Source organism: Dermacentor andersoni, chromosome 2, assembly GCF_023375885.2.
Source record: "Dermacentor andersoni chromosome 2, qqDerAnde1_hic_scaffold, whole genome shotgun sequence".
Taxonomy (NCBI): domain Eukaryota; kingdom Metazoa; phylum Arthropoda; class Arachnida; order Ixodida; family Ixodidae; genus Dermacentor; species Dermacentor andersoni.
This window is the reverse complement of record NC_092815.1, coordinates 205,169,427-205,195,453: the sequence shown is the minus strand read 5'-3', so window position 1 is coordinate 205,195,453 and position 26,027 is coordinate 205,169,427. Positions and strand designations below refer to the sequence as shown.

At 47.8% G+C, this 26,027-nt stretch overlaps 1 protein-coding gene across 11 annotated transcripts; it reads left to right on the top strand.

Annotated features, from left to right (window-relative positions):
• On the top strand, positions 1–26,027 carry LOC126540213 (uncharacterized). 11 transcript variants are annotated; one of them, XM_072286610.1, is made up of 7 exons: positions 1–556; positions 1,875–2,297; positions 6,629–6,761; positions 7,272–7,321; positions 9,950–10,129; positions 14,621–14,705; positions 25,661–26,027. In XM_072286610.1, the coding sequence occupies exons 1-5, from the start codon at positions 209–211 to the stop codon at positions 9,959–9,961; spliced, it is 966 nt and encodes a 321-aa protein (XP_072142711.1). In that variant the 5' UTR covers positions 1–208; the 3' UTR covers positions 9,962–10,129; positions 14,621–14,705; positions 25,661–26,027. The 11 variants fall into 11 exon arrangements, 6 of the variants coding, with proteins under 6 accessions (XP_072142711.1, XP_072142710.1, XP_050042963.1 ...); XM_072286609.1 differs by lacking the exon at positions 7,272–7,321 and having other exon boundaries at positions 22–556; positions 14,607–14,705; XM_072286608.1 differs by lacking the exon at positions 7,272–7,321 and having other exon boundaries at positions 24–556.

The following is a 26,027-nucleotide window of genomic DNA, read 5'->3' as shown; positions in this document are numbered from 1 at the left end:
CTTGGTCGCTTGGTGCACTGCAGTCGATTGGGCCGCTGCGCTCTGCGAGAGTGTCTGATTTTGACTCTCTGTATGGCTGGTTCTGTGCATTGTGTGCGACCATTCTTGGTGCACTGCACTGTCTAGGGTCGTGCTGGAAGTCGTGCAGGCGTCCTGCTGCTTCTTTTTTTTTTTTTGTCGATACTCAAGTTACGGCAAGTAGTAGCAAATGCCGCGGTCCTGTGACGTCCTAGGGTGCCCTAACGGATCAAGACGCTTGGCCAAAGGCAGCTCGGCCGCCGTCTCCAACGTAATTTACCACTGGGTGCCGGAGAAGGAACCCCGACATTCTGAATGGCTGAGTGCCGTGCCCATTCGGCACTGTGGACGAAATGAGTCCAGAAGACTCGTCGTGTGCTCGCTGCATTTTCGCCCAGTAGACTACGAAGTCAGTGCCTCGCTAAGCAAGTCGCTAGGGCTGGCCCGCAGACCAGTGCTTTCACGTAGCGCTGTTCCGTCGATCTTGCCGGACTGCTTCGATAAGCAAACGGTGAAGCCGAAGGATCCAATCGTCACGGTGAGCCCGACATGCGTCATTGAAAAGCGTGCCGTTTTTCTAGTGACGAGATAGCTGAACAACTGCGCGAGTCTGTGCGATAGACCCCTTGCAAAAGTACGCTCTCGCGGCAGCCGCCGCAACTACGTGCGCTGCCGCTTCTGTCATGGCTTTGACATTTCTTTCTCTGTGGCTTTGTTGGCTTAAGTTAAGCGTCGCGTCGTTCACGGCTCTTACGTATATGTCTATTGATAGCGCTGGCAAGTCTGCGTTAAAAATACTTATTAGGCAATGGTCAACTTCTGCTGTGTTCCTGAATGTCACCAGCAGGGATACCGATGCAAAGGCGGCGAGAAGGTACGTATACGTGCCTTCTATGATTACAGGTGTTGTTCGCGGGCACGCCACTGTTGTCCTGCTGCATTGACCGCGCGTAAACGAGCTTGGAGCGAACTTTCCCATCTGCCGTATTCAGCTCTTTAGCGAAACATTGTGCGAACGCTTTAGAGGCTATGGCAACCGCGTTGTGTGGGTGGTCACGGCAAGGATGAAACGACCGTACGTGCTAAATGCAGGTGTTGAACAGCGCTTGGCAAACATTGCGCAAAACTAGCCGATCGAACTTCGTTTCCCACCGCATGGGATGTTTCTGCAAAGGGTTCGTTTATCCACGCATGTGTTCGTATTTTGATGGACGGTAATGTTTTGGGGCACTTATATAGGGGGTAGAGACGCTGTCGCTCGCTGAAACCACGGCTGTACCGCAACGCAGCGAGTGTACTACTGACAACACGTTACAATAAATGACCTCGTTGCAGTGTCCGCAGTCTACAGGCATAGGCAAGCTATCACGACGAAAAGTCTGTACGACCCTAAATGACACCGTGATGTTGTAACTTGAACGTCGCACTCTTTAGTCAGCCTGACTGGTATGACGTGCTACAAATGTATGGGCAGCTGGCAAGTATAATATGTATGTGGTCTACCTATAGCTGCCTAGTATCCTCATAAGCATGCCGAGTATTTTAGTCAAAAGCCCCGATCAGAAAAAAATGTAAAATTTCTTTGCCTGCACCTTGTCATTTATTTTAGTGCAACGATCATTTTTTATGAACCACAGATTAATATCGTGCCATGAAGTTAATGCAAAGAAACCACTTTTTGCGAGTGAGCAACATGCAGTGCTAAAAAAAACAATGCCTCGAGCCATCCTGAAATTCCTTTTAGTCATCTGCATTGGCACCCATGGCAATGTAAAAGCATGAGTGCTAGTGACCCAGCTTTTCTTTAGTGAAACACTTGCGTTTTGGACAAGCATATCATGATTTACCTTTTGCAGGTCTCATTTCACAAGTTCCCGCGGGACAAGATGATGTTCAGAAAGTGGATAGTCGCCATAAGAAGGGATCCAGGGCCAAACTTCGTGGTCGGCCAGTTTACGAGGGTCTGCTCCAAACATTTCAAGCTGGATGACTACATCCCGAACGTGGCTAGTGGGCGACGCTTTCTGAAGGAGAATGCTGTGCCAACGCAGTTTATGTTTGCCAAGCCTGTAAAACAGCATCGGCCTCCTAAGGAGCGAGCAGTTCACTGCAGCAAGAGTCTTACAAGCCATCTTTTGCAAGCAGCAAGCCCCAACACTGATATGAGTCGGGATGAATGTAACAGTGACCAAGATATGGCCTCGGAGCCTTCACAGCAATCTGAAGATGCAGGCCGACCAGCCAAGGGCCGTGCAATGCAAAACACTGCTGCAGATGTGGTTTGTTACTCGTACCACTTGTATACGCAGTGGACCGTGGCTCGTTGGGACGACACAATTTTTCACTGTGGGCATGTGATGCAGCATGGCTTTTCAGCTGCGAGCTTATGCAATCTTGTGGACAATCAGATATGCGTCCAACAGGAAGCCGATAGGTCTGCTTCGCTGCAGGGCAGACGAATGACACATCAGTGCTCTTGAGGCGCAAAGGTTAATTAACGTAGTCGGGTACATGCTGTGACATCAAGCAATCTAAAATGGTATTCCAGAATTCCATAATGGCATGATGCCTACCACTTTTTTCAAGTCAAATCAGACGCTGTGTCTCTTCGTCACCCTTCTTTGCCTACTTGATCATTCAACTGCGTCGTGGCGAGGCAGAAACATGGGCATTTTTAGTGCAGATTTACGAAGCAAAAGCCCAAAATTTTTTAACAGGTGATAGCAGGACAACCACTTTCTTCTGGAGATAAAGGATTTTGCGGTTTAGTAATCAGTAAGCAGCTTATCAGTTCCACGAGCGTAAAACCCTGGTCAGCGATTCTCCTCAACAAAGTGGTTCATTGCTGCACCAGCCTGTGTTCACGCACTGTGTATAAAGCTACAAGTACTACAACTAACATTTGCCACAAAAATTAAAGTGATTGCAGACATTGAATTACCGAATTCGGTTAAATTAATCTCCTTTCATTCAGATAGCCTACTACATAGGTCCGAACAAGTGCACAGGGTGCAGGAGTTTTTAAGTGCTTCCAAACATGCCCAATCCTTGCGTGCACCAATGTATTGGCCTTGCCGGCTTTCTCAGTGCTGTTACAAAAGTTATCTATGAAATTGGTACCATTCAGCTGCAAAACTTGCGTTTTGCAGGATTAGTTCACGGAGACTAGAGGCAACCACATAGCTCTCCATCAGCAACTTGTACGCCTTTTGTCAGCCCTTCGAGTCGTAGAGAAAACAAAACTGCTGATTGCCGTCTCCCATTGTGGCGGGAGGCACAACAAGTCACTCTCCCAACCATGTACAAGGTAAACAATATCGCTCATGTCGAAATTGGCGTCCAACTCACCGAGAAGCAACATTGCAGCAGCGAATCGACAGCGCCTCATTACGGCGGTTACGGTGCTCCCCCCAACATGATGAATATTCCCAGGACGATTACGCTTCTGCAGAAGATTTACACCAGCAGCAAAGAAGCATACACTTTGTTACTGCTACTGTGTGTGGTTGAGCTCTATGCCACCAGGTGACTGCACCGTGCAGATCATTCACGTCTGCACTTCTGCTCATCCCGTGAAACGGCACGGTCAAGCAGCCAGGCCCTGTCCCCTCACTTGCTTTTGCCCAAATATCGGGCCCGCGAAACGCTATTGTGGTAGTAATTACCCAGCATGAAGTTACGGCCACGAACGCGCAAATCCTGGCTCCAATAGGATATCGATAGTCTGATGTGCTGCAGCCACTCCACTCGTCTGCTGCCTTGCATAGGGACACGTTTTCGCACCTTGACATATTGCCAGTCGCTACATTTGCAGCTCACAACGCAACAGTCAAATCGTGGTGCTTGCGAAAGGACTTGAGACAGACTGTGACCATGGAGTTCTCGTTGAAGGACGTTGTAACACAAGCACACAATGCTTGCTGTGTGCCAGAAGTGTTTAAGTGTATTGAGAAATTGTTCTTATGCATTCACTTTCTGTTACTTTCTTTTTATAGAAACAAATTAACTAACATTTCAACTACTAAGAACAACATTTGTACATCATTAAATTGGAAACATTATCGATGATGCGCCCTGGGCAGCCAATCAGACCTACTGCCCTACTGACATCATTAGGACAATTTACGTCAAATGGGTAGGAGTGGCTGAAAATTCAGCTGAGCAGTATGCTGTGATCGGCAGCGATGTACATTTTTAAAACCTTACACAGTGAAACCTCGTTACACAGTAGTTGGCCGGAGCTTGGAAGAAGTACATACTAAACGGTAATATTGCGTAACCGAAATAGCATGAGGTCGCCCACTTACCTGTCAAAAACGAAACTCATAGAGAGTGCGATGAAAGGGGAAAAAACATGCAGTGTTTATTCACTTCGCGCGACAAAAAGTGTTATTTTCGTTTGATGGCGCAGCTGTCTAGCAGCGACGACAGCGGCCTCAAACTTAGTGAAGCTGCGAGCCAGCTTTTCAGCCAGCCTCCTCTTCTCAGCAAACACTTGCATGGCAGATTCCTCGTTGACGTTGCATATGCTTCGTGCACATGCGCGGTAGCGTTGCAGAAGTCTCGGGGCACCTGTTCATTGCAGGGTGCTGTTCTCGTCGCGACAATTACATTCATGAGGCTGACGTAACGCGCAGCTTCTGCCTCTGTCGCGCCTGAATCGCCCCTGCTGTCGCTTTCCCTGTCATCCTTATCACTGTTGCTAGGCGACACTTCGGCAACAACAGAGGCAACAATGGCGAAAAGCCGAACCTCGTAGCCGGCATCTCTCTGCAGTCGCAGCAGCGCTGCCGAACAACTTATTTGCATTCCAAATGCCACACACTGTGGACCTATCTCACATGCCAGCGCTGACTTCGTGTCACGTTTGATAGCACAAACGATGTCTAATTTTTCTTCTATGCTGACCACCCGGCGTGTTTTTATCCGAGCTTTGGCATGACAAGAGTCCTTGCTTGCAAGACGCCACAACGCTCTGGCACGGTGCCATGCATGGCACCAAAATGATGTTCATGTTGATGTGGCTTCACGTGCAAACACACAGGGCGCTTGGAGGCCGTTCTGATCTCTGGGGCTTGTACTGCCGGGCCGCTCGATGGAGACGACGCATTGCCATGTTTGTGCGACGAAAACGAGAAACAGGAGGTGCTAACCGATATGTGCGCAATAAGCTGGTACCGTTTATGTGGCTACAAAACACATTATGTTCAATTGCCGCTGAGTCAGGAATTTGACTTAACTACTTTTAAAATGAGACTACTGTTCAAGTGGGTATGGTTTAACGAGGTTTTAATGTAATAAATTACATGGTTTATGCGGAGCACTTACATGCATCAATTAATGATCAGAAGGACCTGCTCCAATGACTATATGTTTGTACAAAATCGTCAAAATTGTTTCAGGGTCCCTGTGCACGAATACGGCTGTAGACGCTTTTCAATTGTCATTTGTAGCTTCATTATTGGAGCGTGCCTTGCATCTCACAATTGTAGAGGTTTTGGCGAGTTGGCAGGCTTCTTTCTTCATTGACAAAGTGCCTCGAGCATAGGTTGGGCTCCAGTGGAGAGAGGTCATCACCGCTGAAACAAAATAGATAGTAGTCAGTTGAGGCTAAACAACGCGAAGACTGAACAAATGTGTGCTAGCATACGTGATAGAAATGCTTATTTGTGAATATGTGGCCTGCCATGGTGCACTCCATCCTTAGTTTTGTTGTTCCAAGTGTGAGAAAACATCAACATGAATGAGCCCAGTTCCCAGCAGTCGTGTATTTATCCTGGCACAGAAAAGGAGCTGCACATTGGTTTATTAATGCACAACAAAAAGCACAGTGCTTACAAAGCTCCAGCACGGAGCGCTTACAAAGATAGATTTTACAAGTAACAACCACTGTGCGTTTGTTTTAGAGTGAGACGAGCTAAGCAACTATTTAAACCAATTTACAACAGCAGGAATCAAATCGCACATTTTTGTGCAGTTGTCATTAGTTTTTTTTACAGGTGCTGCCTGCTGGTTCTTTTTTTTTCTTTTTGTGTTTACGTTTTAGTGTGCTTAACAAATTCACAAGAGCGACACTTAGCTGACGCGCCGAGCCGTGACGATCCACTTCAGCCGCCAAGTTGCTTCCCAGTCTTGAAGGGAAGTGGTACAATTTGATGCCGACATCCCCTTGGGGGTTGTGCCAATCCTTAACGCTGCAACAGCTGCACTTGTTCTTTTTGTTCACACTTCTCACGGGTGAGCTGCCGAGAGGTCACGGTGAATCCATTGAAAAATTGTAAAACAAGGCTTTTGGGTGGGCCTGAGCAGAGTACGGATAATGCTGAAATCGCGATGAGAGACTAATTGCGGGTGCTCACCACTGCTGCTAGGTGGCGTGACATGTACAGCCAAACTTCATTGCAGGGTGCCTATAGCCTCGAGCTAAACTCGCTGATTCGGTGATCGTAGAAAGTGATGTAGCCAGCACTTTGTCCTAAAGCACCGCGAAGGCCTTAACGTGCGAGTTTGCACCAATGGTTTCATAGTAGCACTTGCGCAGGATTCTTTAAGTGAATACAGTTTCTGTACCTGATGGCTAACCAATTGACAAGCTATTTCCTTGTTTCAGGCCACTCTTACTGGGGCCAGGGATGTGGAGAACCAAAGTAAATTTCCAGAGAGCCTTTCAATGAAAATTGGCCGCTGTACCAGGCGTGCAAAGCAAGTTCAGTGTTGTCTACTCACCACGAGTGCAAGTATTGGTGAGTGCATTTGTGATGTAGAGGGAAAGAAATTCTTTAATTAGTGTTGGAGATCTTTGCCTGGCGACGTGCCTGGCATGCTGGCCCAGATGGGATTCGTGACACGTGAAATGGCCCACTCATACAGAGTGCACATACAACATGCTCGACTAACAAGCACAAGTATACACAGTAACAAATGCTTAGATTATCTAGCTCGAGCCAGTGTCTCGGAGGTAGACTAGACGCTCTTCCATTGCGCACAGTGCAGTATCATTTATTTATTTATTTGTTTACTATACCTACTTCCAAGACTCAAAGGCACTACAGAAAGGAGTGTATAATATGCAGACAATTATATAAAGAAAACATGTTAATTGATAGTGTGGTAGACTGCTGTCTTCAATAAAGATTTATCTGTGATGTGATAATGAATGATGTGATGAATGATAATGGAGGCAGGACGGTGGGTGGTTCCAGTCGACACTCGTGCAGGTTAAAAAAGAATTGTGGTACCTGTTTGTTTGGCAGGATGGGACAGCAACTTTATCTGGGATCAGATCGGGATAAAAAGTACGAAGGTGAGGTGATAGCTTGTTTCTTCAGCAAGTGGTTATAGCGATTAATTTTGTGGAATAGGTAATGGCAAGCACATTTGCGGCGTAATGAAATGTCTGAGAGATTTAGGGTCTTTGTCATGCATGTTACATTGGAATGGCAGGATTACTTTGATAAAGTAAAGCGAGCTGCACGATTTTGAATCTCTTTAAGGGTAGGGTAAGGGTTAGTGATGCTTGATTGTTTTCCCAAATGGCAGTAGTACCCGGAAATCCAAGAATGTATTGCAGTTCTGGAGAATTGCCATGTAAATTTGAAGCAGATATTAGCATCAATCTAGTGGCTGCAAAGTGCGTGCAGACACACAAAATGCAGTGCAAGTCCTTGTGCACATTGCATACACTGTGCAGTGTTGATCGCATTCATTACAGTTTAACAACTAGTTGGTTTAGGTGACGTGTAACTATTTCAGGCCCAAATTAATTCTTTCAATTGAAAACTTGCTTTCACACGATTTCTTACAACTTGGAATCACAAAAGTGCACCATTTTGTGCATTCTTGCTTGAGCTATGAAGTAATGGTTGTTGGCAGACACTCTGCCTATACTAAACACTGACATTTCATGTAGCTTGCTTAAAAGTTCTTTAGTGAGATTTTATTTTGAAGCAAATGCAGTTCTTTAGTGAGCTTTTATTTTCAAGCAAATGCACTGAAGTATTTGTGGAATTATCAGCTGCATCATGTGCATTGTATATTTATTTGTGGTGTGCCCAAAGTGAAGGTTTGTTTTTGTGGCTCCTGGGCAGTGTCCTCAACTAATTACTGATGTGAATATGGCAAATAAATTCTGTGGAAGCCCGAAAGGTGGAGGGAAATTCATGAAAGTTCTTCCCGAGAAACCTGTGTGGGTTTCCTTTGTAGCTTTGTGCTACAGTCAGGTGGATGACAATTTCTTCCTTTCACTACTGACATGCAGAGGCACGTTGAAGACACCCTCAAGTATTGTTTATCTCAGTCCTGTAGGTTTTCACATCATCGTCAATGCTGTTGTAATTATCTGTGTCCACAGAATCACCATTTGCTTGTGTAGCTAGTAGAATCGCCTACTCCAAATCTGCTGATTTGGACCTTTCACTGAGTGAAGTAGCAGACATCAATGGTGGCTGCCGAAGCTCAATTTAACTGATTTAGTGCTTAGTGTTCAAGGGCCTCTCACCAGATCACATAGCAAATTTTGGTTATATGGTGGAAATTGGTGCCCTATAGGGAGCATTCTATCACAGTAATATTTCAAATTGGCTTCTTTATTAGCAGAGATAAAAATATTGGAAGTGTTGCAAACCCATGATTTCAGGAGGCAAGCTTCACTGCCAACATCGACACTCTTGCCACTTGCCCTGTCAAGTCTCCTGAAGCAAGATTCGTTCCCTGCGTTCTCCCATACTGGAGCCGGAGGATCGCGTCACATACACGTCACAGTTCCTTCCTTTTGCCCTAGTGTTTTTGCTGTGCAGTGCACCTCCAGTGACGGTCTTGCGCATGAACCTATGAGCTGTTCCATTTCCTTCATTTCGCCCTGTGCACTATCTTGCGAGCTGTGTACGAGAACACCTGCATTGTTGTCTGGCTGCTTCTGTCTAATGGATTGCTCTGTGTGCACACATTTGGAGAGGCTGGCCCGCTCACAGAAGCTTACCGCGACACACAGCATCATTGTACTGCTGGCACCAGTACACGGCAGAAAATGCTATAGTTTAGTTATCTGCCTGTGCGACTGCAAGATGTGGGAACAAGCAGACGAAACAGAAGCACATCTCTCTTGCTATGGTACGAAGTAAAACAAAGACATGCAGACATTGTTTGTATGTTTTATCATTTCTCTAAACATTAATTCCTTATTGAAGCAGCAAATCAAACAGATAACTGCTGTTGTCTTGAATAATTCTCAGTTACATGTCACTGTGAGTAACGTCGTAGCACTGTGAAATACGTAGGCACACTTGTATAACTCGGCTGGGAGCACGGCACCTGCGAGGAGAAGGGTGCATGGCGTTGAGTTTGAAATTTCAGCCATTTTTGTGGCACTTAGCGGTGCAATAATTTGCAGACACGATGGCTAGCGCACATTTTATGCGCTGCCCTTGTCAGCTCAAAAATGGCCAGACCTGATGAGTGGCCCTTTAAGCAGTTACCTTTCGCATTGAGTCCATGAGAAACCAGTCAGATGTTCGTACACTGTTCCTCAGAAAATTTGCCTTAGCCGAGTTTGGCTTAACGGGAGTCTACTGTATTTCACTATGTGCTGCTTCGAGTTGTATCTTATGCCCTCCTACTGTGATCTCAATACATAGACTAACACTATTCAAAATGATATACACCTCTGAAGAGTTCTTCTGAAGTGCAGATTAAAAAAAAAATTTCTGAGAACAGTAGAAAGGAAGCATCAGAAAAAAATTTAATATACGAGTGCCATAACCTTTGTACATTTTCTGTCGCTTTAACTTTAGGAATGGAGATCTGCTGTGGTTGTGTGTCCATTGAAAACTGCTCTCTTTGATCTTGGCTGAACTTGTTTCTTTATATACTGACATTAACTAAACTATAATAATTTCTGAAGGGCTCCTCAATGGTGTTTTTCAACATGTTTTAGGAGTTCAAGTGAACAGAACTGTAAAGGAGAGCAGAGAGAAAGGAACCCAAGTTGACTTCAGCTTGTACCAGAAGAAACGGTGTGCAAGTATCACTGATGTGCATCTGGATGGGAGGCCAGCTTCATCACAACATTGTGTGTGACCCAGGTTATTTGGAGGCAACGTTTGGCAACCAGCAAGTAAGTTTCATCTTCTACTCTGTAGCAATCTGTGTTGGGAACTTGAGGATGTGAATATATATATTAGGAAAGGCATGAAGTGACATCTGCTGACGTTGACCTCCTCCTTGCAAAACAATGACAGATTCTGAATAATGCAAGGTTGCACAATTTTGCACTGGCACTCTTGCAGCACTTGACAGGATCTACATAAGGTACCACATCATAGAACCTAAGTTTCAGCTGGAGCTCAGAAGACTTGAAACATGAAATCCTCACACTGAGGTTAAAACAACCATAAGGTGCTTGTTACAATGAAAAGATGCATGCAGCAAATTTATTATTCTTCACATTACTGAGGTTGTTGGGAACAGATGTCATTCTAATATGCTTTTACGGATGACAGCGCATATATTTTCACAAGCTGACGAGTTCTTTTCTTTTATTTCAATGCAGTGATATGGATGAAGAACATATACATCTCTGTCATTTGCATGTGCCTTCTGATGGCTCTGAACTTATTCGATACAGTCGACGTATGATGTTTCAAACTCGCTCATCGTCATCATCATCATCAGCCTAGTTTATGTCCACTGTAGGACGAAGGCCTCTCCCTGTGATCTCCAATTACTCCTGTCCTGCGCTAACCAATTCCAACTAGTGCTTCCAAATTTCTTCATTTTGTCGCCCTACCTAGTCTTCTGCCGTCCTTGACTACGCTTCCCTTCTCTTGGCACCCATTCTGTAACCCTAATGGTCCACCGGTTATCTAACCTACGCATTGCATGACCTGCCCAGCTCCATTTCTTTCTCTTAATGTCAGTTAGAATACAGTTGAACCTCGCAATAACGAAATCGGTGAGGACCACAAAAAAATCCGCCTTCGCAAGAACTTGTTACGAAAACAGACAGCACAGATAAATAATGTATCGCAGAACAGAACTTTAGTGTCGAAATTTGGTTAGCCTACTTTGCAAGCTTTGTTCAAGGATATAGAACTGCACTGCCGACAGTACAAAGTGCGCCGCATGTGTCAACCAGTAGTGGCAGTACTGCTGTAGCGCAGTATTCTCAGTCAATTGCTGTCGGAGGTGCGATCACTTTTGCGAGAGTTTGCGTAACTTGGCACCGGACGCAGAGCAACAGTGCATGCAGCAGCATTTCTCCAGCACATGCTGTTGCCCGTAGGCACCAAGCACAAAAGTGATCGTATCTCCTGTACCCGAAGGCAAACGATCGAGATAACGGCCATTTCGCACAAATCGGCGTCCGGTGCCGAATACGCAAGCGATGCCTGTCGGGTGGCACCAAGACCAGCGTTCTTGAAGCAATGGATGTGTATTACCGGATGATCGCTCAATCATGGCCCGATGCGCGACACTCCATAATTACACACAGCGCACATGAACGAAGAATAGAGAAGAAACACAAGCGCTGACTCACAACTTTTAGTTGTGAGTCAGCGCTTGTGTTTCGTCTCTATTCTTCGTCCGTGTTATTTGTTTTTTTGTGCGTGCTGTGTGCAATAATTACGTGGATGCACCGACTCGCCCAGCTAGGTACCGCACTCCAGTGAGACTCCATATGCTGTGACTGACATCTCAAGCGCCATAAACAATTCCATGTTGGTGAGACGTGGATTTCCTTGTTTTTGCTGCATTTTTCTGACTCGGGCACACTTTATGCAGTTCATTGCCGCGATCGGCGATTGTTGTTCGAAACGTGCGTTCAGATTGCGTTCAGTTTCGCCTCACGCGATTGGCATAGGCCTCGCCGAGTCGTCAGCTGCGGAGATCGTAAACTGTAGGCGTGTTTCTAACAACAATCTACGATCTCGCCTACTAGGCGTGCAAGAACAGTCGTCACATGTCGGTAGCAACATGCGTGCTGCGTCAAACAGGCAATCAACAATATGGCAGCCCTGATGCATTTCCAGCAGACTGATCGCTTCCGGCGCTTGCTTGTTTTTGTCAACAAAAATGGCGACGCCTACACAGGTGTAGTGTGGTGCTATTTTACGCAATTTTGGTGCAAAACAATCGCATTTGAGCATATTTTGGAGCCTGCTAGCCTTACGCAAGTAGGTAATATGCGGAGTTACGTTCCGGCAAATTTCGTTGATGCGGGATTGCAGTACAGTGGCATTTCATTGCAGAGCGCTATGCAATTCATTGAATCTTATGGGCGTTCGCCGGGAATACGAAAATGTTTCGTTGTAGTGAGATTTCGTTATCGCGGGTTTCGACTGTATCAGCTATCCCTGTTTGCTCTCTGATCCACACCGCTCTCTTTCTGTCACTTAATGTTACACCTAACATTCTTCATCCTCTTGCTCTTTGCGCAGTCCTTAACTTGTTCTCAAGCTTCTTTGCCAGTCTCCGTCTCTGCCCCATATGTCAGCACTGGCAAAAAGCATTGATTGTACACCTTTCTTTGCAATGATAATGGTGAGCTTCCAGTCAGGATCTGAAAATGTCTGCCGAATGCGCTCCAACTCATTTTTATTCTTCTTTAAGTTCCTTCTCATGACCAGGGTCCCCTATGAGTAATTGACCTAGGTGAACGTACTCCTTCAGACTCTAGAGGCTGACTGGCGATCCTCAATTCTCGTACCCTTGCCCTGCTATCGATCATTATCTTTGTCTTCCGCATATTAATCTTCAGCCCCACTCTTATACTCTGTCTGGCAAGGTCCTCGCTCATTTGTTGTGTAACTCGTCTCCATTGTTGTTGAACAGGACAATGTCATCTGCAAATCGAAGGTTGCTGAGATATTCACCGTTGATCCTTATTCCTAAGCCTTCCCAGTTTAATAGCTTGAATACTTCTTCCAAGTTCGCAGTGAATAGCATTGTAGAGATTGTGTCTCCTTGTCTAACCTGTTTCTTTATAGGTATCTTCCTACTTGTGAAGAATTAAGGCAGCTGTGGAATCTCTGTAGGTACTTTCCAAGATATTTACGTAAGCGTCCTGTACTCCTTGATTACGCAATGCCTCTATGAGTGCTGGTATCTCTATTTAATCAAATGCCCTTTCATAATCTATGAAAGCCATATAGAGAGGCTTATTGTGCTCTGCGGATTTCTCGACAAGCTGATTGATGACATGGATATGATCCATTGTAGAGTATCCCTTCCAGAAACCAGCCTGTTCCCTTGGTTTACAGAAGTCCAGTGTTGCACTTATTCTATTGGAGATTATCTTGGTGAATATTTCACATAATATTGGAAGTAAGCTGACGGGCCTATAATTTTTCAATTCTTAAATGTCTCGCAGCCTTTTTTGTGGATTAGTATAATGTTGTCATTCTTTCAGTTCTCCGAGACCCTTGAAGTCGATAGACAGTTTGTATAAAGGGCCGCCAGTTCTTCAAGCATTATGTCTCCTCCATCTTTGATTAAATTGACTGGCAGTCCATTTTCTCCTGCTGCTTCTCCCCATTTCATGTCTTGCAAGGTCCTTCTAACTTCATTGCTAGTTATGGAAGGAGCCTCTATAACCTGTTCATTACTACTTCGAATGAAGGTATAGTGGCTGCTTTGGGTACTGTACAGGTCAGTATAGAATTTTTCCGCTGCTTTTACTGTATTTTCGAGATTGCTGATGATGTTACCCTGCTCAACTGTTCCTAGAATCCACGCCGTAGTTGCCAATTGTTTGCTCACCAGCCTGCTTTTTTCCCACTTTTGCATTGAAGTCGCCCGTGACTACAGTATACTGAGTTTGCACTTTTCGCATCGCTAATTCTACATCTTCATAAAACTGTTCTATTTCTTCATCGTCGTGACTGGAGGTTGGTGCGTAGGTTTGTACTAATTTAATCGATACCTCCTATTCAGCTTTATTATGACTACTGCTACCCTCTCATTAATGCTGTAGAATTCATCAACGTTGCCCGCCATGTCTTCATGGACTAGGAATCCTACTCCGAACTGCTTCTTATCTGGAAGCGCTGTGTAGCAGAGGCCACGGCCATTTGTCAGCACTGTGTAAGCCTCACCAGTTATAACCTCACTAAGGCAAATGATATCTCAAACAATGCCTGGTAGTTCCTCAGAATCCTGCTAGGCTAGCTTCACTCATGAGAGTTCAGGTGTTCAGCATTGCAAGGGTCAGTTTCTATTGGCAGCCTGTCCGGGTTCTTAGCACCTTCTGCCCCGTCACAGGCCTGACGGCCGCCTTGGTCAGGTGCTGGGGCTGCGAAAACGTCTGCGAGTAAATACGGTATGTCATCTACTAAAATGGAACGTGTAGTTCTGTGGAATGTAACCTGAACATCCTTTCAGTAATTATAAGGCAGTAAGGCTCATTCCTTTATTATTCTTCAAATAAATGACGTAGCTAATAAGTTGCTCTTTCCCTGAAACTTCTGAGCCTCACATTGCCAAGATGCTTTCTTTGTGTGACTGTGTGCCAGTGGCAACGGCTTCTCCACGTGCCTGTGGATTTGTTTCTTCCTGGATCAAAGAATCTAAATGTGCTCCTGATTTGAAAAAAGGGGCTTCACTGCAGGTCCTCAATTCTCTGGGTGTAAAGCGTCGTCATGAGCCTACTGACAGTGAACTGCAACTTGGGCATACGGAAGCATGTTTGGAAGGTATGGAGCAATGCTCTCATCTTCTAATAGGTGACCTATATAGCACCATGCACTTCCCAGAAGGTGATCACAAACTGAATCATTAGCTGCTCATTAATGGAGTATGTTCAACAGAGGCATTTCAGTCATAACAAACTATTGACATTCTTTTCTCGGATCATTTTGGTTCTGTGTACTGATATCTGGAACATGCCTTATTACTTATCTTTTAGGGTAGCATGTGTAGCAAGTATGTGACGCCCCCTCGGACATAATCTTGGTTCGCCCGCCAAGCTCGGCGGCCTGCTAAAGCTCGGCAGGCAACATTGGTCGCCGAGCCACAATAAACACCGACGAGCACGGCGGCTCGCCGGTCAGTAATCATTCAGCACCACCATGCTGCGGAGCGTCCGGCTATCGGAGGGTGCCAGAAGCCCTCCCTTGTTCACGACCCGGGGTGGATCCTGACACTGGCGACGAGGATGGCGACGAGTACCTACGGAGCGTCCCACGCCGCCGCGAGCGGCGAAACACCGCCCCCCGTTGCTGTCGCCATGCTGCTGTACGGAAGGCTCGAGCCGTTCGAGGGAGATGGGTCCGCCTGGCAAATTTACGAGGAGCAAGTCCATGTGTTCTTCCAGGCAAACGACACACCCGAGGCCAAACAGCGTGACATTTTCCTGGCCAGCTGCGGGACCCGAGTCTTCAGCCTCCTGCTCGACCTTCTCAAGCCAGCCACACCGCACGTTAAGACGCTGGGTGAGCTGCTTGCCATACTGCGCTCGCATTTTAACCCAGCACCGTCCACGCTAATGGAGCGTTTCCGCTTCAACAACCGGAGCCGCCGGGAAGGAGAGACCCTCGGGCAATTCGTTGCTGCGCTACGAGGGTTAGCGAGTGCCTGCGCCTTCGGGGACCAACTGGACTCGCTGCTCCGGGACCGTTTCGTCTGCGGAATCAACAACCCTGCCATGCAGACGCGACTCCTGGAGCTTCCCGTCCCGTCGCTGGACGACGCCGTGAAGGCAGCGCTGGCAATGGAAGCTGCCGCCAAGGACGCCGGCGAGACTTCCCGTGCGACTGGCTCACCGACGGCGGAAGCGGCGGTCAACAATTTCACGACAAAGGGCAGTACCTGCGGTCGCTGTGGTAGTGCCCACTCCCCTTCACAGTGCCAGTTCTCTCAAGCACAATGCTTTACGTGCGGGAAAACTGGGCACCTGGCACGTGTATGCCGAAGTGGGAGGACGAACAGCAAGCAGCAGCCGGATTCAAGCCCAGGTACAACACAAGCCCGCGGCCAATGTAGCCGTCGCAAGGGTACGCGGCGGAGGCATGCGGCAGCAAGCTCAAGTTCTTCCTCGGCCAGGCTCCACGTCGTGGCCGAGGACCCGCCGATTTTCGACATGTGGAACACAGGCTTTGTACCGTCGTCTGTGCCGCCATACATGCTGACCGTCGAAATCTGCGGGCACCCCATTTCCATGGAGCTGGACACGGGGGCCAGCGTGTCTGTAATGGCCGGGAAGCTCTTCAAGCGGACTTTCCCCGGCGTGTCCGTCGAGGCTTCAGGCGTGATGCTGCGCAGCTCCTCCGGGCAACTCTCCCAGGTCCAGGGTCAGGCACAGGTCAGCGTTCGTTTTGGCGACAGGGAGGCAACCCTTCCCCTTTACTTAACGAAGGGGTCGTCGCCGATGCTGCTGGGCCGAAAGTGGATTCATGTACTGGGCATTCGTCTGCCAGAGTACCCGGAAGCCAGCTTGCATGTGATGCAGAGCTGCCAAATCTGCCAGGAGCATCAGCGAGCCTCGCGTAATGTGGAAAGCACCCCCTGGCCGTTCCCACAGAGACCCTGGTCCCGCCTACATGTGGATTTTGGGGGCTGTGGCGGTGGTGGCGGAGCAGCCTCCCTGCGCTTGGAGGACCTGCAGAGCCAGCTCGAGGAACAGCGGGAGCTGGCATCGGCACGGCTGCTGGAGCTGGAGCAGCTCCACCTTGACCACAAGGAGGCCCTGAAGACGGTGGAGCGGCTGCGGATAGAGCTGCGGTCGCTGCCCGAGAGCCTGGTGGTGAGCACGGCAGAGTGCAAGTGCCTGCAGAGCCAGTTCTCCGTGCTGTACAACGAGAGCATGCAACTCAAGACTCAGCTGGACGAGTGTCGCTCCTTGCTGTCGACAGCCAAAAACTCACACCTTCGCCACATTGAGCAGATGGAAAGCGAGGAGCTGGTTGTCCAGAAGAAGCTTCGCTCGGAGGTCATCCGCCTCGAGGACAACAACACGCAGATTCGTCGAGAGTACGAGAATCTACGCACCGAGTTTGAGGCGTCGTCGGTGTCCAGTGAGCAGGCTCAGCCAATCAACCCGGAGATGCGGCACGTTATAACGAGCCTGCAGAGCCGCAACAGGCAGCTCAAGAGCGAGGTCTCCCGCAGCAAGCGCAAGCTGCGCAAGGCTCAATCAGAGACGCAGAAGCTGAAGCAGAAGCTAGCTGCTGACTAAGGGTGCCGTCCCGTGCCTTTGCCAGAGTCGGGAGCTCCAGTTTTCGCCAGGAACTTCCGTCCTGGCCCACCCTGGTCTGCGGGACAGGTGGTGTCTCCTGCCAGCGCCTCATCGCTGCTCGTGCGCATGCCAGGCGGGGCCATGTGGCATAGACACGCCGACCATGTCAGACCTCGCCTCGGGACCTGGCCAGCACCCTCGACCGCCACTGAGTTCCAGCCCACAGGAGGACTAGCGGCAGCACCAGTCGCTTCTAGCGGAGTACCACCTACCTCGGAGGCGGCAACCGTAGCCAGTGGTGCGGCACCCGTTGGACCGGTGTCGAGCTCGGCACCACTCACGAGGCCGACCACTACGGACCCTCCGGATGGAGCGAGGCTGGCCCAGGCAGCATCCGGCGTTGCCACACCCGACCCGTCAACACCGGTGCCCAGGCGGAGTACTCGACGGCGGAGGCCACCAGACCGTTACTCGCCTGGGTAGCAGGCACCGTCGACCCAGCTAGGGTAGAGGCAGAGCCTCATAGTGTGAACTTGGACGTTTGACTTGAACTTGGACGTTTGTTTTTTATTCAACAAACAAACTGGGGGTGAGGGGTTGTAGCAGGTATGTGACGCCCGCCAAGCTCGGCGGCCTGCTAAAGCTCGGCAGGCAACATTGGTCGCCGAGCCACAATAAACACCGACGAGCACGGCGGCTCGCCGGTCAGTAATCATTCAGCACCACCACGCTGCGGAGCGTCCGGCTATCGGAGGGTGCCAGAAGCCCTCCCTTGTTCACGACCCGGGGTGGATCGTGACACTGGCGACGAGGATGGGATCCTCGTGACAGCATGGGCAATGTTGCAGTCTGAGCAGTTCCTGCAAATGCCATTTAGGTCCTATTTCGCAGTAGAAAAGCAGCATTTACAATCTCCTTCACATTTGTGATGCTCATACTTTTTTTCACATAAAATTGATGTGGAATTGGGGGATGCAGTAATTACATAGGAAAAGTTTATTGATGGAAAGTTCTAGGTACTAAATAGAAAAATTAAAAATAAAGTGGTTGTAAGTCGGGGTTATCACACCAGCCTCTGCAAACTCGAACAAGGTGTTACTTCCAAAAAGCGCTTATTTTTGCTATGAGGTTCTACACAAGCAGGAACTGCAAAGGCCTTTGGTTTGCAGACACTAGCTGAACCTAGAGTGATTAAGCGGATAAATAAAGTGAATACGGTCCAGCCTATTCAGAATTGGTGTCAATGCTGACGTCGGTGTCAATACTGGCGACGGTGCAAGCAGACGACTGTCACTGCAACAATCTTTGAGGGTGTGCTGATTATTTGTACAGAAAACTATGAAACCTTTGATGGTTGAGGGGACGCATGGTGAGCATTATGTGAGTGCGAACATATGTAAGTAAATACGGTAATAATTATTTCAAGCGCTTCTTCTTGCACTCAGTGCTCACTCCAAATGACATTGGTTTGTTGTGTAGAGACAAACTACTGAGCTGGCCCTCAGTGTAGCAAAGTGCACTTGCTCAAAGTAGCACTAAATTTGCCAGTCTGACAGTGAACATTTTTCAACTTGACAGTACTTTATAATGTTTTTACAATGAATGCTGCACTGCTTTAGCGTAAAAGCTCTGAGGAATGTGAGAGAGGATAAGTGATGATGCAGAACCTTGGTTCTCTGTGTATTTGAGGGCCAGGAAGAGCACACTCTGAAAAAGAAAGTTTACATCCTTTGGGGTCATTAAAGTTTTGCATCCATCCATCCATCCTTTGGGGTGTGTCTTCTCCCCCGATAATTGTCGCTTGTCTTGCTCGCCTTTCAATTTTTTAAAACTGTGCTCGGTACTTTCCTGTCCAGAATGCTATGTCAGGTTGATATGCACGTGCCGTTTGAGATACGAAAGTGCCGGGTGTGCAGCGTTATAAAGAGGAAAGGCACACCAGGTAGATGGTGATAATTGTTTGGGGACGAGATAGTCTCCAAAGGGTGCAAACTTTTTCTGTAGAGTGTACAGTTCCCGACAATGCCTCAGCAAGGACACAGTGACGGGTGCAATCCCCAGACGGAGAAATTTTTCTTCAGCTGTGAGGCTTTCTTTCTGTGAAACATGTATGGGTGAAGGAAGGTTAAGATTGCATGAAAGAAATGACAAGCGGAAGGAACACACAACACACTATGAGCGCAGACTGCCAACTGTTTATACTCGAAAATCTAAGCATACCGTATTTACTTGAATCTAGGCCGACCCGCGATTCTAAGCCGACCCCCTAAAATCCGAAGCCAACAAAAAAATATATATATTAGTACCTCGAATGTAGGTTGAAAAAAAGCGAGGAAAGCGTTTATTGAATCTGAACATGCAGAGCTCATTTAACGTCGTCACTGCTAGACTCATCGCTGTGTTCCTTGTCACTGTCACCTTCAAACAGTGCACTATCTTCGGCACCGTCAAGCGCATTAGATATGTTGCACTTCTTAAAGGTGCGCACCATCATAGTACCTGGGATGTCGTCCCACGCTGCAGCTACCCAGCCCGCCAGCTGCGATAGCGATGCACGTTTGATGTGGCCCGTTGCCGTTAGCATGTGGTCTTTGTCAGTTAACCAGTCCGTGTAATATTTCCGCAGACGATCCTTGAAAGGTTTGTTGATGCAGACATCAAGTGGCTGCAACTGGTCCGTCATGCTGCCCAATATGACAGGGAGGTCCGTGTTCGCTTGGGCGAGCGCAGCCTTCACGTTGTCAGTCAAGTGCCCACAGTAAGAATCGACAACAAGGAGCGAGTTCTTTGTCAAAAGAACTTCTGGACGCCGTTGCCACACAATCTTAACCCACTCTTCCACCATCGCACCTGTCATCCACCCATTCTCATTTGCCCGCACAATGACATTTCTTGGGAAAGTTTCTTGAGTAGGCAGTGTCTTCCTTTTAAATATCATATAAGGAGGGAGCTTATGTCCATCAGCTGTGCAGCACAGCATCACAGTTGCGCGCTGCTTCTCGTAGCCCGCAGAGCGCACCTTCACCTCCTTGTCCCCCTTTTCATTCACGGTGTACGCCACTGGCATATCAAAATACACAGCCGTCTGGTTGGTGTTGCCAATTTGCCCAAGGTTGTAGCCTGCCGCTTCTCTCTTTCGCAGCACGCGCTCAAAAGCTATCAGCTTTTCTTCAATACCGCTTGGCAGCTTCTGGGTGATTGAAGTGCGACGTCGGAGGCTGAAGCCGAAGCGCTTCATGAATTTCTGAAGCCAGCCCCGGCTGGCATTGAAATCCTTTGGCGTTAGGCCTCGCTCCCTTGAAAGTTCTCTAGCTTTCGCTTGGAGCACTTCTGTTGTCACTGGAAGGGCAGCTGCTCTCTGCGTCCGAACAAAGTCGGCCAAAACTGTCTCCACTTCGTGGTGACAGCCTTTCTTTGGTCTGCTAAATGCCATCCTCGTTGTGGCGCACGCTTATTCTTGAGGGACATTAACGCTTGCTGCAGGAATGGGTGCCTAAGAGCTGTGCTCTAGAAAGAAACTCCGTGACAGCATGCTCACTCAGCGGGTGCACAGGAGTTGCCCAGGCAACAAAGAAGCCTTTTGCTCTGGCCGATTGTCAGCGGTGCGCGGTCCGGCCTGCACAAAACCACGTGCGCATTATCCTTCCTCACTTCGTGTGCAGAACATACAGGCCCCGACTGATATATTTTTTAGACACAGATGGGGTGCAAAAATTTCTGAATTAGCAGGCAAGCGAGAAAAACAAATTTCAACAGTCAAATCAATTTGTTTTTTTACAACTCCATCACCGTGGAAAAATCTGTCAAGGCTGCGAGAGCTTTTGCTGTTCACATGCTGCGATGCACATCGTTGCGAAATGCAGATATTGTGCATGCGAATTTGACTCTGCACGCTGTTGCTACACCGGTTACTCGAACCTGGACCGGCGTTACTGCTGGGTAGCGTGGCATTGTTGGCAGGCTGCAGGCGTCTGGCAGACCATGGCAACCGGGCAGGGGCGAGACAATTTCTAGTGCGAAGCTTGCACTGTTTATTCCATGGTTGGTGAAGGATATAAAAGAAGAGAATAATTTAAAAAAATACATCGTGGGGCCACTTAAGTAGGCCCGCTAAAATCGTAGGCGGGATTTTGCTCACGTCAATGTCATGTGACATGTACTGAGTCCGGTCGGTGATGGGGGGCTGCTCCCTCTCTTCTAGGTGACGTTGCACGTGCTTGCCTCTGCTGGCGGCAACCCGTGGGTCCAGTTTGGTTCGTGGAAAGGAGTCTCCCCTTGAGTCGCACAGTTCGTGGAAGGCGGCCCGCCCTCCTGTCACGCACAGACGCAGAGTATTTACTGCTGGGTGCCCGCCAGACCGGCAACCACTCGAGACACCCATAGCAAATAAGAGATCTATCCTCCGTTTCGATTAAGCATGTTCTTTTGATCATCTTTCTTTGCATGGGGTGTTACACGCTAATCGTAACAACGTGAGCAGTCGCTGTTCCTAACAATATGAGCATAAAAGAATTGTCATACGCATTTGAGGTAGTTGCCAGCTGATCAACTGTGAACCCTGCTTCACGCTCACTGCCGTCAGCTCAGCCTGTGTGCGTGTGATCTCGCACCAGATCTCCGTGTATTTGTCTATGAGTGGGAAGACATATCAAGGGTGAGCTTCCAGTGGTAGCATGCCACCCAACCAGCTAGGCCTAACCTGTGCCGTTTCATCGGCCGTCAGTGGTAAAAGTCGTGATTTAGTGTAAAATCAAAGAAATGCTTTGTGGCTGTACAGCACTTAGGAAGCAGAGGAACCACCTTGCCAACGAAAGTGAGGGCACAACCCGGTCTTATGCTTCGATTCCCTGACATACATGGCTGCTTGGTCTGTGTTTTGCATGTGGACAGCCTTTCAAAAATGTTGTTTTGGTTGTACAGTTAAACCTTTATACAACGAACTTCAACATAATGAAAGTCTCGATTTAACAAAGTATTTAAATTTTCATAACCTCTTGTTCATAGAACACCATGTAAAGTAGAACCCCGCAGTGACGCTCCTCACTGCTGCGTTTTCTCGGCTGCTACGTCGTTTTCATCCGGTCCCGGCATACCTTCCATAGGATCCACTGTATAGGGAACCCCGCTGTTACGTAGTAGCTGTGAAAAACGTTCCCGCATGATACATCGCAACTTAGCACCTCGAACCCGCCTGGGCATTTTGGATTTTGACGAGTTTTGGCCGGGCTTGGCTATGGAACTGGCTGCAAGAAGCTGCACGCCAGTTCGAGAGGCCGCCACTAGGTGGCCATTCGTGAAAAATGCTCTCACTATCATCACTGTGATTATGGTCACCGCATGGTTGTCATGCAACAGTCGTGCATGGATGACATGTTCTTTGTTCGAAGAATTTCTTCTGTACTTTGACAAGATGGGTGCTCAGTGCAGGAGTGTCATCCTATTTCTGGACAATTGTGCTGCCCAACCGAGAGACCCGCCATTTCTTTGGAACGTAAAGCTTGTGTTTTTACCACCAAATACGACAAGCCATTTGCAGCCGTTGGATGCCAGCGCCATAAAAAACTTGAAGCATTCTTACAGAAAGTGCATTGTCAAGCGTTGGCTCGTGCATATTGATCGTGGACAGCAGCCTGCGATCATTTCGGTGCTTGACGCTATGCACTATGTCGCTTCAGCGTGGACTGCTGTGAGTGCGTCAACTGCGCAGCACTGCTTCGCGCGGTGTGGCTTTCACGTGGACGGCGAGATGGAAGCTGCCACGGAAGCTGAAGAGTTGCAAACTGCCTCTTGTGAAGAAGAGCTAGCTGAGGTAATGAATGCGCTGGGTGCCATGGGAGTCGCATACGACGACTACGTCGCCGTGGATGCTGCCGTCGTGATGTCAGAGTGTCAGAGCATCGCCGAGATCGTTGAGAACTCGGTCGCGAGTGAAGCCGCCGACTGCGATGACGATGAGGAGCACGAGCCGCATGATGCCGGGGAGTTGCGAAATCCTAGCTTTGCAGAAGCCGTCGCGGCTCTGGACCTCCCCTGCAGGTACGTCTCACCTCACAGCGACGCTGCGGCCTTCGAGGCTATTGAGAAACGTGTGGTGATTTCTAGCGAGCGAAAGAAACAGCAAGCCACCATTCTGGACTTTTTAAGTCCTAAGCACTCCGTGGAAATACATTGTCTGAAGCTGCACTTTTTTCATTCATTTTCGGAGCTTTCCTCACTGTTGCGTTTACCCGGTTGTTACGTTTTTTTCCCCTGGTCCGGTGAAAAACGTATGAACGGGGTTCCACTGTATTCATTCAGAACCTCAATATAACAAAGTGTGTTTTTATGCGATTTCAATATAATGAAATTTCACTGCCACTGGAAAGGAATGCCAAGGCTATAAATGGAAACTTCAGCAGACACAGATGGTCAAATGATTGAATCACAAGCGACTGCTTGCAAATGCACCTCTCAAATTGCATGCCGTGTGACAAGAGCGACCGACGAAGTGGAGCCGCATCATGCTCTATGTAAAGTCCAAGTGCGTTTAAGATCCTATCGCGCCCCGTGCACTTTGTGCTTTAGGTTTGCGTGAAAGTGTGCGAGGGTGAGACAAGAAGGATGGCAACCTGTACCTAAGTCTTGATCCAACTCGTAGACTAGATGACAGTGGGCGCAAATTAAAGGAGTACCGACACGAAAAGTTAGGCAATGTCAACTCTATAATTATGGTACGAACTTCCAATGTCTCGAGAGTGCCACAAATGATTAATTACAGCACCTTTTATAGGACCCACTCAAAAGTGCGTCAAGCACAAAGCAGCTTCCAACATGAAAAAGGAGATTTAGCATGTTACTTAAAGCACAGTTGGTCATATGGTACCACATACATGACTGCCAAAGTGGACGTGGCAATCCAGGTATCACGAGCACAGTGGTGGAACAGCTGCATCCATGCACCAAGCTGCGACAAGAGCTGTTCTTCAAGCCATCCTGCTCCAAAACAGCATTTTAGCAAAAGATTGCACCAAGCGTGCACCAAATGAAGCATGAGAACAAGAGCCTTCTTCAATTCATGCTGCGTCGACAGCAAAGCTGAAACCAAAGCCTAAACGGTGCAACCACAGCTGTGGATATAGCCGATACCGTCGATGCTCCATTTGCCCTTTTTGCGCTTTTGTTGCAATTCTCTCTGGTGGATGTTCCAATGCCTGATGCTGTACTCTTTTTGTTTGTTCCGTTTGTGCTGTAGTTCCATATTCCTCATAGTATAGCATGGCTCAAGGAGTATGTTGGATCAATAAGCAGCCTCTGATAATGTCCAGTCATACATTGTTTAGCATAGTCGATATTGTGACTTTAAAAATATCTTGCAATGTGTATACTCAACCGCTGATGCTTGATTTGCTTATGAGCAGGGACCTTCCTGCAACCCTGCATGATTGAAAAACATATTGTGGTTGTAGTCCAATCAGCTTTCACATGTTTTATGGCACAATAATGCAGAAGAAATTGGGCACAGTAGGAGAAACCTATGAATGACTACCTCCCAACTTAGGCTTAGTCGCATGCCTCGTACGGCTCGGTCTTGCGAACATGTTCTTGCTCCCTGAAAGCATACCGACTGCGTAACTAATGCCTTTCGCAAGCCAAAATGTTGAAACATCTTTATAGTGTGATATACGTACAGGGAAAGTGGTAAATGAAATTCCAATGGTAATTTTTAGCCCAAATGTCCCATTGATGTGCATAACGCCAGCTTTGCTATGTTTATTTACTATTTCAGTGAAAATTGAGACCGTATATAGATGTATATTGGACACGTGTGCTAAATTATGTTTTTGCTTCTGCCAAGACCTGTGCCAAATGGTCTGCAAGCAACTTAAAGGAGCCCGCCAGTCAGCTCAATAGAGTGAGAGCCGTACAGTGATCATGTCACAGAAAGCTGCCATACTGGCCCTTCCAATTATTTGCTTCTCTTGGGAATGGTGCAGGGACCCGCTTTCTCTCGCCTCTGATCTTGTCAAGTGCTAAACAGACTCAACTTTTGGTAGCATGCTCACGTCAGTTGTATCTGGTACCACAAGCCCACAACAAATTTTCATGGTGTGATAAGCTCACATATGAAGTTGCACTGCATATGATGCAGGTTTTGAATTTGTCGCATTAAAATTAATTTATTATTTGTTGCACTCTCAGGGAATTGGACTCCATAGCATAATTACTGGGTCAACGGCTATCCCACAAAGCAGTATAAGCTAGGCAAAAATTTTCTGTCGGTACTCCTCGAAAAATTATATTGTATGTGATATGTTGACTGTGCTGGCGTTGCATGTGCCCTTGTGTTTTGCGCTAAGTGTCCGAACATTGACTGATGCGTTTTATCTTTCTTTCATCACAAACATGTTTGCAATAGCTAGAGCCTCTAGTGTTGTCTGCTTACAACAGCCATTGCCATGCTAAGGGAAGGCATTATATAGCATTCCTATTGTGCAGGAGTCTCAAAATGTTGCCGCTGAAGTGGAAGGGGAAACACCTGCCGAACTGCAGTGTGCAACTGCTACGAGGGCATAAGCATACCACGACCGCCATTTGGAATACCTTCGGCGAGGACCAAGTGTGATGACTTTGATATGAAAGCATGGTCCATAGACAAGACTGAGAAAGCGTTGTCCTGTTCCGCTTGGGCCCATCTCTTCTTCGATGCGACCGGCTAGTGCTCCAGGCCAGCTTCAGGGAATATGCTCCACAGCGGGCGACCCTCTTACCCGCAGGGCACAAGAACAACTAGACTTTCTCACGGCGCTCAGTTTGACTTCCACCTCCGATGGTGCTCGACACAATAAAGAAGTTTTTAGCTGTT

Bases quoted from the DNA above. Each gene is read 5' to 3' on its own strand.
- LOC126540213 (XM_072286609.1), top strand. From the start codon at position 209: ATGCCGCGGTCCTGTGACGTCCTAGGGTGCCCTAACGGATCAAGACGC. The intron at 557-1,874 runs GTGAGCCCGACA...TACCTTTTGCAG, and splicing joins CGAAGGATCCAATCGTCACG to GTCTCATTTCACAAGTTCCC. The intron at 2,298-6,628 runs GTTTGTTACTCG...TCCTTGTTTCAG, and splicing joins AAAACACTGCTGCAGATGTG to GCCACTCTTACTGGGGCCAG.